At 38.0% G+C, this 14341-nt stretch overlaps 1 protein-coding gene across 1 annotated transcript in view; it reads right to left on the bottom strand.

The window, feature by feature from the left end:
• The window catches only part of DOCK4 (dedicator of cytokinesis 4), a 274676-nt gene that overhangs the window by 91858 nt on the left and 168477 nt on the right, over positions 1–14341 (bottom strand). The window contains 3 exon segments of the mRNA XM_065883569.1: positions 6863–6906; positions 6909–6960; positions 12458–12592. Of these exon segments, the coding sequence (XP_065739641.1) occupies positions 6863–6906; positions 6909–6960; positions 12458–12592 (231 nt within the window).

Genomic DNA, 14341 nt, shown 5'->3' on the forward strand with positions numbered 1-14341 from the left:
TACCCTATGATGTTGTCTTAATCTAAATTAACCATAATATTACAGTAAAATTTCTCCCTGTAATGATTACCATTTACTTGGTACACATGCATTTTAAAATTTAGAGTGGGGACTTCCCTGGTGGCATAGTGGTTAAGATCCGCCTGCCAATGCAGGGGACACGGGTTCAATCCCTGGTCCAGGACAAGCCCACATGCCGTGGAGCAACTAAGCCCATGTGCCACAACTACTGAGCCTGCACTCTAGAGCCTGCAAGCCACAACTACTGAGCCCATGTGTCACAACTACGGAAGCCCACGTGCCAAAACTACTGAGCCCGTGCGCCTAGAGCCCATGCTCTGCAACAAGAGAAGCCACCGCAATGAGAAGCCCGCGCACCACAATGAAGAGTAGCCCCCGCTCACCACAACTAGAGAAAGCCTGCACGCAGCAACAAAGACCCAATGCAGCCAAAAATAAATAAATAATGAAAAAATAAAATTTAGAGTGGATTTTTTTTTAACTTGGGTGGAAGCTTTTCAGTAGGGAAGTAACTCCACACACTTAAAGAAGATAAGGTACTGAGGCTCCTGACCATTTATTAAGCATTTACTATGTCTTCGTTCATTATACTGTTTGAGCCTCATATCAGTGTTATAAGGTAGGGGGTATAATATGAATTTTTTTTTATTGAAGTATAGCTGATTTACAACATTGTGTTAATTTCTGCTGTACAACACAGGGAACGCTAATTTAAAGAAAGTAAAATGTAGGTTTGGTGGGCTAAAAGACTTGCCCAAAGTCACACAGCTAGACACTGGCAGAGGTGCAGTTATTCCTGGGGTTTTCTACTCCAAAGCTCTTCCTGTACCTTCATGCTCCATTTTTTAATTCACATGACCTTCTCCAGCTCATCAGTGTTCACCTGCTGACTTGTTGGGTGTCAAAAAAGCCATACATTGCATAATGTTTGTTTCAATCTCCTTTTAAGAACAGTTTAATTATTTTTTAAAATTTATTTTATTAAAGTCTAGTTGATTTACAATGTTGTGCTAATTTCTGCTGTACAGTAAAATGATTCTGTAATACAGAACATATATATACACACTTTTTCTTATTCTTTTCCATTATGGTTTATCATAGGATATTGAATATAGTTCTCTGTGCTATATGGTAGGACCTTGTTTATCCATCCTGTATAAACTAGTTTGCATCTGCTAACCCCAAACTCCCAACCCACCCCTCCCCCATCTCCCCTCCTCCTTGGCAATCACAAGTCTAAGAACAGTTTAAGTTAACTGTGATCCTTTTGTGCTTGGGTGCTACGTGATTGACTCCTACAAAGTCCAAATCTTAAAAATTAATAATGAAAAACAAAATATATATATAGCATCCATAGATTTGAAGACTTATAAAATTGCTATCACTTGCATTTCCTGATGCATTTCTAACTTAAAATATATGTTTTCAATGCAAACTTTTTTGCTCAGCAAAGAATTTATCTACTTTTAGTTACATTTAAAACAATACAAGCACAACAGGAGAAGTAATCAGTGGTAATTGACTGTGGATTTAGAGAAATTCAGTTTAATTGGCAATTGGTTTCTTTGAGTTTACACGGAAAAAGATTATAGGCTCATATGTAAAATCTGAGACTAAAAGCCCTGAGTAATCGGATTTACCAAGAGAGGCAGCTAAGTCAGGACAGTCAAACGTATCCCCACCAAGGCCATGGGAGGCCTGAGGATGCTACTTAATGGCCATGTCAGGGTAACCAGAGATGCAAGCTGGCTCCTTGCATGTGGATAATCATCTGCAACACACAGATATGACAAGTAATTATCCCTACATACCTTTTAGGGCAAACATTTAAGAACTAATCAGTATGGGCTGGCAGAAATACCCTCTAAGCTCTACATATTACTTTGTTACTGCACAAAGAAACCCTTGATACTTAACACAAGAAATAGAAAATTTAAGGGCACAATCATGAATATCTTAGTGTATGTGTATGAAGAAACAACCCAAGGCTAGGAAGAAACTACTTGAAAGGACTGGGAGCTCATACACGATTGGTGCTCATATATGACTGAGAATAGTGTTTATTCTCACCAGTCAGACTGAAAAATCCTCACTATTAATAGGGCATCAGGGCATCAGTTAGAGTACTAAAAGTACTCATTTCCTCAGTAGTGGGGAAAAATTACTCCTAGAATAAATGCTGCTCTGATCCTACCTAAAAAAGTTCAAAAGCAAGACCTGAAACAATCTAACAGTCCCCAAAAAACTGCCATCCTCATTCCACAGCAAAGGTCAAAGATATTTTTTGGAATTAAAAAAAAATTCACCTCCCAACAAGGTAAAATTTACAATGTCTGGCGTTCAATAAAAAATTACTAGGCTTACACAGAAATAGGAAAAAACATGATGAAACAAATGAGAAGAGAAAATAACCAATCAATAGAAACAGACCAGAAACGACACACATAATAGAATTAGCAGTCAAGGACATTAAAATCGTTTTTATTACTGTATTCTATATATTCAGGAAGCTTGAGGAAAGACTGAACATGTTAATTAGAGACATGTAAGATTTCAAAAGGAACCAAATTAAACTTCTAGAGATGAAGATTGTCATGTATGAGATGAAAATTCACTGAATGGGACTAATGGCAGATTAGACTGTGGACAAGGAATGTCACCTGCTGTTTCAGTATACAAAGGCTGTTGAGTCATCATCTACTACAGCCACCCCTGATGGTGCACCCTGAGGGGAATTCAGGATGGAGAAAACAGGATACTGGTCCTAGATAGTTAAGATGCACATCAAAGGAATAATTTCAATAAGCCCAGACTCTTGAATCTTCTCATACATAAAAAAGCACTAAAATCATTTACTTGAGATGTCTATTTTTTGTATTTAGAAATAATCTTTTGATGTTCGACTACATTTTTTTTTTTTTTTTCAGTAAAAACTCCTATATATCCTGGTTCCTCCCTTACCTCTTTGGGACAGTCCCTCAGAACTATCTGAGAGGCTGCCATCTGGGGCTATACTCCTCAGTAAGTCCGCTGAATAAAACATAATTCTCAACTTTTAGGTTGTGCATTTTTTTTCAGTCAACAGACAATATAGAAGAAGATAGCGTAGTAGATATCCTCCAAAATGAAACAGAGGGAAAAAAAACAACTAAAAGAGAAGAAAAAAGCACAGTGAACTCTAGGACAACTTCAAGTAGCAAAATATATACGTAATTGCAGACCTCAAGGAGAAGGGGTCAGAAAAAGTAGTTGAAGAAATAAGGGGGAAAAATTTCAGATTCTTTGAAAAGCATAAACCTATGTATCAAAGAATTTCAACAAACCCTAAGCATACAAAGCATGAAAAAAATTACACCAAAGCACAACATAGTAAAATTGCTGATAGCCAGTGATAAAGAGAAAATCTTAACACCAGTGAGAGGAAAAAAAGACACATTATATCCAGAGGAAGAAAGATAAGGATGAGAGATTTCTCACTGGAAACAATACAAACTAAAGATAAAGATGAGAGATTTCTCACTGGAAACAATACAAGCTAGAAAACAGTGGAGCAACATCTTTAGAGTACTGAAAGAAAACAACTGTCAACCAAGAATTTGTTACCCAGTAAAATTCTTTCAAAAACAAAGACAAAATAAAGACTTTTCAGACATCCCCAAACTCAAACAGTTCACCACTTCTACTCAACATTACAGTGAAGGTTCTAGTAAGTGCAATAAAGCAAGAACAAGAAATAAAGAAATACAGATTGGAAAGGGATTTTAAAAAAGCTGTCTTTATTCACAGACAACATATTTGTGTACAAAGAAAATGTTACAGAATCTACAATGAGCTACTAGAACTACTTAAGTGAGTTACTCAATGTTTAAGAATACAAGTTCAGTGTACAAAAATCAATTTTCTGCATAATGAAAATGAACAATTAGAAATTGAAATTTAAAATAATATAATTTATAATACCATTAAAATATGAACTACTTAGTGATATATATGACAGAATATATGTAAGATCTGCTGAAAGCTACAAAACCTTGATGAGAGCAATTAAAGATGACCTAAATAAATAGAGAGATATACTATGTTCATAGACTGGGCGATTCAATATTGTTAAGATGTTAACTCACTCCAAATTGATATATAAATTCAATGCAATCCCACTCCATATCATAGCAGGTATTTTGGGGGGCAGAAAGTGACAAGCTGATTTTAAAATTCATATGGAAGTGCAAAGGACCTGGAATAATGAAAACAACTATGAAAAAGAACAAAGTTAAAGGTCTTAGACTACCTGACTTTGAAACTAAACTATAACGCTAAGGTAATCAGGATACTGTGTTACTGATGTCCAAACAGAAAAATAGATAAATAGAACAGAAAGCCCAAACCAGAAACAATCCAAACGCCCACGAACAGGTGAATGAATAAACAAATTATAGCATAACCATATAATAAAATATTCAGCATTAAAAAGAAATGAACTACTGATAAACAAAGTAACATTGATGAAACTCAAATAATTATACTGAAGAAGTCAAAATGCCCTCCTCCTGCCCCATTCCCCCAAAAAACCAACGACAATAACCACATACTGTATGATTCCATTCATATAAAAATCTAGAAAATGCAAACTTATCTATGGTAACAGAAAGTAGGTCAGTGGTTGCCTGGGGATGAGGTAATGAAGAGGGGCAAGAGGGAGGGAATACAAACAAGCACAAAGAAACTTGCGAGAGTAATAGACATGTGCATTATCTGGATAGTGATGAAGGTTCACAGGTATATATATTATGTCAAAATTTTATCAAACTGTAGACTTTAAACACATGCAATATTTTGCATGTCAATTGTATCTCTAAACTTTAAAAAAGAAGACATTATGACAATATTATCATTTATGGAACTATGTGTATGTTGCTGTATTTTGATTATATTATCAAGTTTATCCCTCACTAGAGCCTTGTTGGGTGGACACTATTAACTTAACGTTACAGTGAGATCTGTTAAAGTTAATAAATATTTATCCCACGTTCCACAGTCAGAAAATGGTGAAGCTGGGGTGTTAACCTAGGTACCTCTGGCTCTTCTTCCTGCTGCTCAGAGACTGATTTATTTTATTGAGGAAATATAACTGAGCTTGGGGGTTATATTTCAAATACAAATAGATATATAAGAATCTGTCTGTTAATAACCAATGTCTGTACCTTTTAGCCTCTCTTATGTCTTGACGTGAAAATGTAAATCTAGTTGGTAGAAATGCATTCAATGTTTCATCTCTTAGTTTTTCTACATCCTATCTACACTGTCTCCAATGCAGCTACTAGATCAATATTCTTATTTATTTCAACATACATTCTGTGAAATATCTTAAATGACATTATTTTTAATAATTTTAGCAATAATAAAAATTATTCAAAAGTGAATAGACTTTCATTAAATCTTTACAGTCACCATACCTAGGAGAATACCTCTTTGAATCCATATCATTACCTATTTATATCTGTCACATCTGGTTTAGGCCCAATGCAAACAACTTGTCATCCCGATATCTAATCTTGGCACAATTAAGACATGTTGTCAATCCCAATATTTACTGTACAATGTCATTTTATTTATTCACTTCATCAATTTAGGAACTCCAAGCACATTTAACCCTGTTAAGAGGCCTGGACGTCCAGTATTTTTTACCCGTAATGTAACTTTGTTTCTAAGAGATTTTTAAGTGTCTACATGAAAACCCTAGACTCACAATTTATTAAAAAGAATAAATAAAAAAACACTGTTGGCCAAGATTCACTTCATTTTAGTGTTGGAACTTTTTTATGTACAAATCACCGTCAGAAAGAACTCTATGCTATAGTGGCTTGCATCCATTTAACAACTAGATTGAGCATACTGGGCATTTCCACCAATAACTGTGAATAAAATTATTAGACGGCTACAACAGTCTTCAAGAAACCTATTTTTTTTTTTTTTTTTTAAATTTATTTATTCATTTATTTATTTTTGGCTGTGTTGGGTCTTCGTTTCTGTGCAAGGGCTTTCTCTAGTTGTGGCAAGCGGGGGCCACTCTTCATCGCGGTGCGTGGGCCTCTCACTGTCGCGGCCTCTCTTGCTGCGGAGCACAGGCTCCAGACGCGCAGAGCTCAGTATTTGTAGCTCACGGGCCCAGCTGCTCCGTGGCACGTGGGATCTTCCCAGACCAGGGCTTGAACCCGTGTCCCCTGCATTGGTAGGCAGACTCTCAACCACTGCGCCACCAGGGAAGCCCAAGAAACCTTCTATTATACATACCCACAATTTAGAAACATCTCACAGAATTCTCCTGCCTTCTTCTCCTTCCCCCAACCACAGCCCATGGTGCGCAAAAACTTTCAACAAATGCGGAGTATATCTTAGACGTGGCTCCTGCTGAACTGAGTTACCTGCACTATAAATGGTGCTGAACAGAATTATGTGCAAAGAAAAGAAGCATTTATCACTTGTAAGGAACTCTGGAGTCCAATTAGTTTGAGGGTGTGAACAAACAGCCATGTATGCCTCTTTATAAAATCTGCTTCCACATACAATTAGACGTTTGAAAGGAACCGATTACAATGGTGCTGCCTTTTTTTTTTTTTCCCAGCCAGAGAGAGTATTTTAAACCTAAAAGAGCAGTTCGTAGAAGAACAAAAAGTACAATCCTTTTAGATAGTAAAACTAAGGCTACTATTACCTGGAATTATGACAATAGTGGAAGCCGATCGTCCTGTTAGTGTTACTGGGAGGCAGGCTGACAGCCGTGGTACTCAGAGAGAGCTGAAACACTTCACCATGACACACTGTGGGACCAACTTTTACCTACATTATGTCTGCTTATTGTGGGCACCTTTTCTGTAAAGACTGAAGGGTGCTCAGTGTAGGACTGCCATGTAAAGACTCCCTATTCAGAAAGCCTGTTCTCTAAATAAGAGAAAATGATGAAGAAATTAGACAGGTCTTCAGTGCACAGAGAAATGACCTTGTCAATGACCAGAACATATTTCTCACCATAGAATTCATTATAATGTAAGCGCTTTTTACAGGAAACTGCCCTGTTTGCTATAAGAGCAGGAAGCCCCTTTTCTTGTCACTTTAGCAAAGCTATATTGTAACTAACTTTTAAACCAGGGACCTCCATGCTCTACTCATCTCCAGCCCAAGCACACATTTCAAATCTTTTAATCACACAATACCTTGCCTAACTTGTCAGTTCTTTCCGTACATCAAAGAAGTAGAAATGAAGAATAAGTAATTAACAGATGACCAGATCTCTTCCCTAGCTTTCCCTTCAGTAATCTCCCGAACAGAATGTGTGACCAAACTGTATGAACAAGATAACATCCAGAGGAAGATCACAAGGGAGTTGACAAGCCTGCACACATTGGGGATGGCAATGACTGTGACCCGCATCTCAATGATGAACTGAGATTACTACCCTGTTTCCCTTTAAACCCTTTCATGGCTGAGCAGAATCTTCAGAGGTGGTTTTTGAGGGATGCTGAGTCCACCATCTCCCCAGATTGCCGGCATTCTGATTAAAGCCACCTTTCTTTTCTATACCTGTAAGTATGTAATTGATTTTGGTTAATTCCATAACAATAACAACAACACCACTTATTACTTCTGTAATAATAATAATATTATTATTATTACAGAAGTAATAAGTGTTGTTGTTATTGTATACCTGTATACCTGTAATACAGGTATTACTTCTGTAATAATAATAATAATATTACGGACCACTGTTGCTACCACAATTACTAACGGTTAAAATGTACTGATATATTGTTTAAACACTTTTACAGATTTGATGAAACCCTCACACTAACTTTGAGATAAGTACAATTTTTTTCTCTATTTTAAAGGCAAAGAAACAGAGGCTAAAGATACTAGGTAACTTGCCCAAGAGCATGCGTAGTTAATCAAAGGGAAGAGTAGGATTCAAACCAGGTCTGCCTGAGGACTCAAAAAGAAGAGCCTTAAAGCATAAAACTAAGGTGCCAAATAATTTAAGCGCATGTTTTCTCGCAAACTTCATCCCACATACCTAGAGTGAGCTTGGTTTTTCACACAGCAAGGGGCACAACATAGCTACGTGGGGGAAGGTTTCACTTTACGTGATTTTCCTAAAATTGTAGCACGCCGGACGATGAAACTGCCTGCCCAAATCCATCCACGAGCTTCATGCATTGCCTTCTCAAGCCTCTTAATTTGCACTGATTATTACACTCTGAAGCCCTACAGGCCATGCATGTCCCAGAGAAATTTGGTACTTTCAACCCTGCCTATGGATACAAAGCAGTTTGAAAAAGTTTTTGACCTCGGGCAGTCTCTGACCACATGGAGCATTTCCTATGATTTTGTTTGCTCTGCCATTATAATTTTAGAATTGTGTTCGAGCTGTATTGCCAGGAAGCAGTTGAAATGTTACCATCAAAACCAAAATGAAGGAGCCTTTCTTCTGCTTTTGGGAAGGTGGAGTATATATGTTTTTCCCAATTCCTCCTGCCAAGTACAACTAAAACCCCTCCATTATATATAAAACAAACAGAAGACGACTCTGGAAGGTGGAAAGAAAAGACTGGCTAGAGACCCTGGACCCAAGGAAGGACATAGTGCTGAGTTCTCTCGGTTTTCTTTTTGCCTTATATATCCCACCCCTGGAGCCGAAGAAGCTGGCCGTCTTGAAACACCAACTACTGCAAAGAAAATCCCCCCCAAAAGCCTATTCTCTTGGGCCAAAGGATCAGGAAATGGGCAGTTTAAGAAGAAAAAACTTTTAGCAGTCATTGCTCTACTGCAGCTGAATTCTGCAAAACACTTTGGCCTTTCTCACACCTGCAAAAGCCAAATGGGGAGCCAGGACTTCCATCCTCACAACACTGTGATGAGGTACCCAACATCTCTCTCCAGAGCGGACAGCAAGATAGGGAGCAGGGACTTTCATGACAACTGGTCTGTGTCAGTGAAGACAATGAGAGGAACCTGGACTTCTACCTCTATCTGGCCATAATGAATTGGCACCCAACCCCTTACCCTGCCAAGTCACGTGACATAAAGCCACCTGAGACAGGTATAAATAAGATCTAGAGTCTTATAATACAAAAATGTCCAGATTTCAATTGAAAATCACTCATCACACCCAAAATCAAGATATAAAATTGAATGAAAAAAGACAAGAGATGTCAACACTGAGGTGATAGAGATGTTAAAATTATCTGACATAATACAAAAATCAACTTAAAATGGTTCATGGACTTAAATGTAATATAGAAAACTCTAACACTTTTTAGGAAAAAAGAACTAGGAGACAGCCTTCACGATACAGGGCTAGACAAAAAGAGTTCTTCAGCTTGACATCAAAAGCATGATCTGTAAAAGGAAAAATTGATAAATTGGGCTTCATTGAAATGAAAAATTTTTGCTCTACAAAAGACCTGTTAAAAGGATGAAAAAAACAAGCTACAGAGTGGGAGAAAATATTTGTAAACCACATATTCAATGAAGGACAAGGATCTAGAATATATAAAGAACTCTCAAAACTCAAGAGTAAAAAGCAATCCAATTAGAAAATGGGAAAATGACATAAAAAGACATCCCACTGAAGGGGATATATAGATGGCAAATATGTGAAAGATGTTCAGCATCATCAGCCATTAGGGAAATGCAAATCAAAATCATGATAAGATGTCACTACCTACCTATCAGAACGCCCCCATCCCCTCTCCACTCTTCAAAGTGAAAACACCAAGTGCTGACTATGGTGTTGAGAAGTGGATCATTCATCATACACTGTGTATATGAGAATGTAAAGTGATACACCCACTAGGGAAAACAGTTAGGCCATTTATTACAAAACTAAATATGCAACAACCATACAATTCAGCAGTCATACTCTTGGGAGTATTTAACCTGGAGAAATGAAGATTTATGGTTAGATAAAAACTTGCACACAAATGTTTATAGTAGCTTTGTTAGTAAGAGCCAAATTCTGGAAACAACCAAGATGGCCTTCAATGGGGATAGTTAAACACACTGTGGTACAACCATACCATGAAAACTACTGACTAAGGAAAAGGAACAAATTATATATAGATACACACACACAATGACCTGGATGAATCTCTAGAGGATTACACTGACTTAAGAAAAAAAAAAAAAAAAAAAAAAGCCAATCACAAAAGGTTATATACTGTATGATTCTATTTGTACAACATTTTTTTTTTTTTAAAGAAGATGTTGGGGGTAGGAGTTTTATTAATTAATTAATTAATTTTTGCTGTGCTGGGTCTTCGTTTCTGTGCGAGGGCTTTCTCTAGTTGTGGCAAACGGGGGCCACTCTTTTTTTTTTTTTTTTTTTTTTTGCGGTACGCAGGCCTCTCACTGTTGTGGCCTCTCCCGTTGTGGAGCACAGGCTCCGGAAGCGCAGGCTCAGAGGCCATGGCTCACGGGCCCAGCCGCTCCACGGCATGTGGGATCTTCCCGGACCAGGGCACGAACCCGCGTCCCCTGCATCAGCAGGCGGACTCTCAATCACTGCGCCACCAGGGAAGCCCACGGGGGCCACTCTTCATCGCGGTGCACGGGCCTCTCACTATCGTGGCCTCTCTTGTTGCGGAGCACAGGCTCCAGACGCGCAGGCTCAGTAGTTGTGGCTCACAGGCCTAGTCGCTCTGCGGCATGCGGGATCCTCCCAGACCAGGGCTCGAACCCGTGTCCCCTGCATTAGCAGGCAGATTCTCAACCACTGCGCCACCAGGGAAGCCCACGTACAATATTTTTTTTAATTTTTTTAATCGAAGTAGAGTTGATTTACATTGTTGTGCCAATCTCTGCCGTACAGTGAAGTGACTCAAATACAACATTCTTAAAATGACAAAATTATAGAAATGGAGAATAGATTTTGCGGTTGTCAGGCTTAAGAAGGAGGTGAAGATGGGAGGGAAGTGAGTTTGGCTGTAAAAGGGCAAGATGGGGGATTCCTGGGGTGATGGAAATATTCTGCATCTTGATTACATTAATATCAATAGCCTAGTTGTGATACTGTTCTATAGTTCGATAAGAGGTTACCATTGGGGAGACTGGAGAAAAGGCACATGGAATATCTATGTTATTTTTCACAACTGCACGTGACTCTACAATTATTGCAAAATAAAAAGTTCAGAAAAACATGAAAAGACAGAACAAAAAAATTCAAAACAAAACCCCCCAAACTTTCAAACCCATAATGAACTCCAGTGGTTTTCAGGAAAAAACGACGTTTTGAGCATTTACTATGAACCAAATAATAGCTAAATACACAAAGCCAACCCTATGAGGTAGGCAGCATTTTACACATGAAATTCCATCTGACCATGAGAAATTAACTGCTTGCTCTTCTTTTCTTTTAATGAGGCAGTACAGCTATTACACATTTTAGAAAGTTTTTTCATACTCTCTTTAACCTTAGTTTGTTAAAAGAAAGAATTTAACTTTACTTCCAAACCCAGGGCTTGGCAGGAGGAATCAGGTAAATCTTAGCTCTGAAAGCAGAGAAAATAAAATTCAATGCAAGATGGCCATCCTTAAGCATTCAACTCTGGCAGGAGAGCCAGGGTGGACTTTTTATTTTTTTAAGTAAAAACAAAAATTATTTTCATCAGGGGCTAGGCAAACATTCTTAAGACAGGGGTTCTCTAATGCACAATTTGTAAAAATAATGGGAAAAGGCTGACATTTTTGTAAATAATCTATATGTGAAAACTACAGCATCTACTGCCATTTTTGCAAATGGTATTTGGAAGAATGTTCTTAATCAGACCTAAAAAAAACAAATGTTTGATCAATTGAATGTGAGCTTTAAATAGAAATCAATTTATGTACCAATCCATCCATCTACGTATCTCTCTCTCTCACTCTCCACACACACGTATAAATATATACACAAATGAACTATCACACAAATTATGTCTTAATATTTCTTATAAATCATGTTATATTAGATTCATAATAGTGGAGCTTGAAGACATCTTAGAAGTTACCAAGTCAAACTTTCTCAATTCATAGCTGAGGAAACTGAGCCCCCCTCACCCCACCCCAAATTAAGATTCTTACTAGTCATAGTGAAAAATTCAGGATCAGAACTCAGGACCCCCAGCTGCTATTGCTCTATTTCACTATTCTCACTTCCCCAAGCAATTCGATGGATGAAAAAAAAGAATGAAAAGTTATCAAGAAGACTGGGGATTTAGAACCAGGTTAACTTAAATTGGGCAAAGTGAAAATAAACTGTGCCAATTTGGCCTTTCTGTAATTAAAAGTATCTTATATTAAAAATATCTTATATGCTGCTTATAAACAGCAACCCACCCTCAAAGCAACTGAGGCTTTAACAAGCACAACTATGCTGTTTGGTGTGCCATTTGCTTTACGGCCTTACCGTGACATCCTGGAACTGGAGACGCATGGTGGAGCCGGATGGCTGTGGTCGACTGGTGATCTCCAATATGGTCCTCAGCAGGATGTCCAGCAGGCTGGCCACTATCACATCTATTTCCTCCAGCACAGATTTTTCCTTAAGAAAAGAAATAATGTGTTCAGGAAATTGTGGCTTAAAGTATATATTAATCTCTCTTTACTGGAAAAGGGGAAAAAGCACATTTCCAAATATAGAATCAAAGAGTCAGAGAACTCGAGAGCTTGACAGACCTGGACCTCCCCTAACTCACCTAAGTGAATGACCTTTGTTTATAGATAACAAAGGGCACGGAGATGTTCACAGCTTATCCAAGAGCATGCAACTCCACTATGAAGTGGGTAAAGTAAAATGATGGGGTGGTGTTCTGGAAAGCACCCCAGACTAATTCAGAACAGCAGCTATGTCACTAACATGGTGTGTGTCCCTGTGCAAGTCAGTTTACCTTTCTGGGCCAGATTCTTCACGAAACGTCCCTCTTGGTTTTAAGAAAAATTATAATTTTTTGATTTCAGTTTGTGCTTACATTTACTCTTCTCATCACTGGAGTTGCACAGGTCATTTTCCAAAACTCTATTTTAAGTGCAAATGACTATTTCTATAAAAATGATTTTTTTAAAATCCCTACATGTAAAGGTTAGCAAACAGCATTCAGTCTGGGTGAATAGTTAGTTACAGACTGGACTTAATGTCATTGGTCATGGTGGGACTGCTTCCCCAAAGCAAAATTAGTACTATCTAAGCCCCCAGGACTTGAGCGAGAAATGCAAATTGCTCTGCACTGACTGTATGTAGTGGATTTGAGTTATTATAACTGCACCAGACGAAGCACTATGATTACAAATACTTTGTACCAAGGAGATTGCCTCTGCAAAGAAAACTTTTAGAAAGTATGAGTTTAAAAGAGCTTTTTGGCTAGGATTTTATGATAAACTTTCTTACACTTGTAAGAAAACTACTAAGGATTTTCCCCCAGAGTTTCTGCTCTGAATTCCTTATCAGATAAGTACAAAAATTGACTGTAACTTTAACAATGAAATGGGAGGAAAAAAAAAAAATCACCTCTACTATCACCTGATGTTTTCAGTTTTCTGCAGTGAACTTTTGAACTTACTTTTAACTCTTAGCAATTACAGTTAGCAAAAACATTCTAACTAGGCCCAGCGTAGCTATGCTTTATTCAATTGGGTGTGTAAAAAGCAACGGTCCTTCCCATGCAGGTGTCTTATACCATAGTTTTATATATTTTTTTCAATTAATTTTTACTGGAGTATAGTTGCTTTACAATGTTGTGTTAGTTTCTACTGTATAGCAAAACGAATCAGTTATACATATACATATATTCCCTCTTTTTTAGATTTCCTTCCCATTTAGTTCACCACAGTGTATCAAGTAGAGTTCCCTGTGCTATTGTACTACACTTTTAGACACAGAGCTTCTGGCCTTTTTCTCTCAAGGGCCAACTCTGTTCCCACAGCACTGGGGCCCTATCTCCACCACTTCCACTGGAAGTCCATGTCAGCTGACTGCTGAGCTCTTCAGAAGGTCATAAGTCAGAGGAACAAAAATGGGGAAACTGTAGCATAGCAGTAAAAGGGAGACAGAGAAATGAATCTTAGCACTCACTGCCAAACCCTGCTTTGTAAAGGTTGTTACAGATGAGGCTGCTTAGTGAACAGGTGCAGACTGACAGAACTGAATAGGGCATACTTCATATGTTGACTTCACATCAGACCCCTGAGCCATGAACATGCATACTCCAAGTTGTCCCCGTTTATAAGCAAGCATGTGGCTTTTCTCTATTGACATTGCATTGTCTAATGCAACTGTATTGCCTCCAGAGTCAGG

Source organism: Phocoena phocoena, chromosome 9 (assembly GCF_963924675.1).
Source record: "Phocoena phocoena chromosome 9, mPhoPho1.1, whole genome shotgun sequence".
NCBI lineage: Eukaryota > Metazoa > Chordata > Mammalia > Artiodactyla > Phocoenidae > Phocoena > Phocoena phocoena.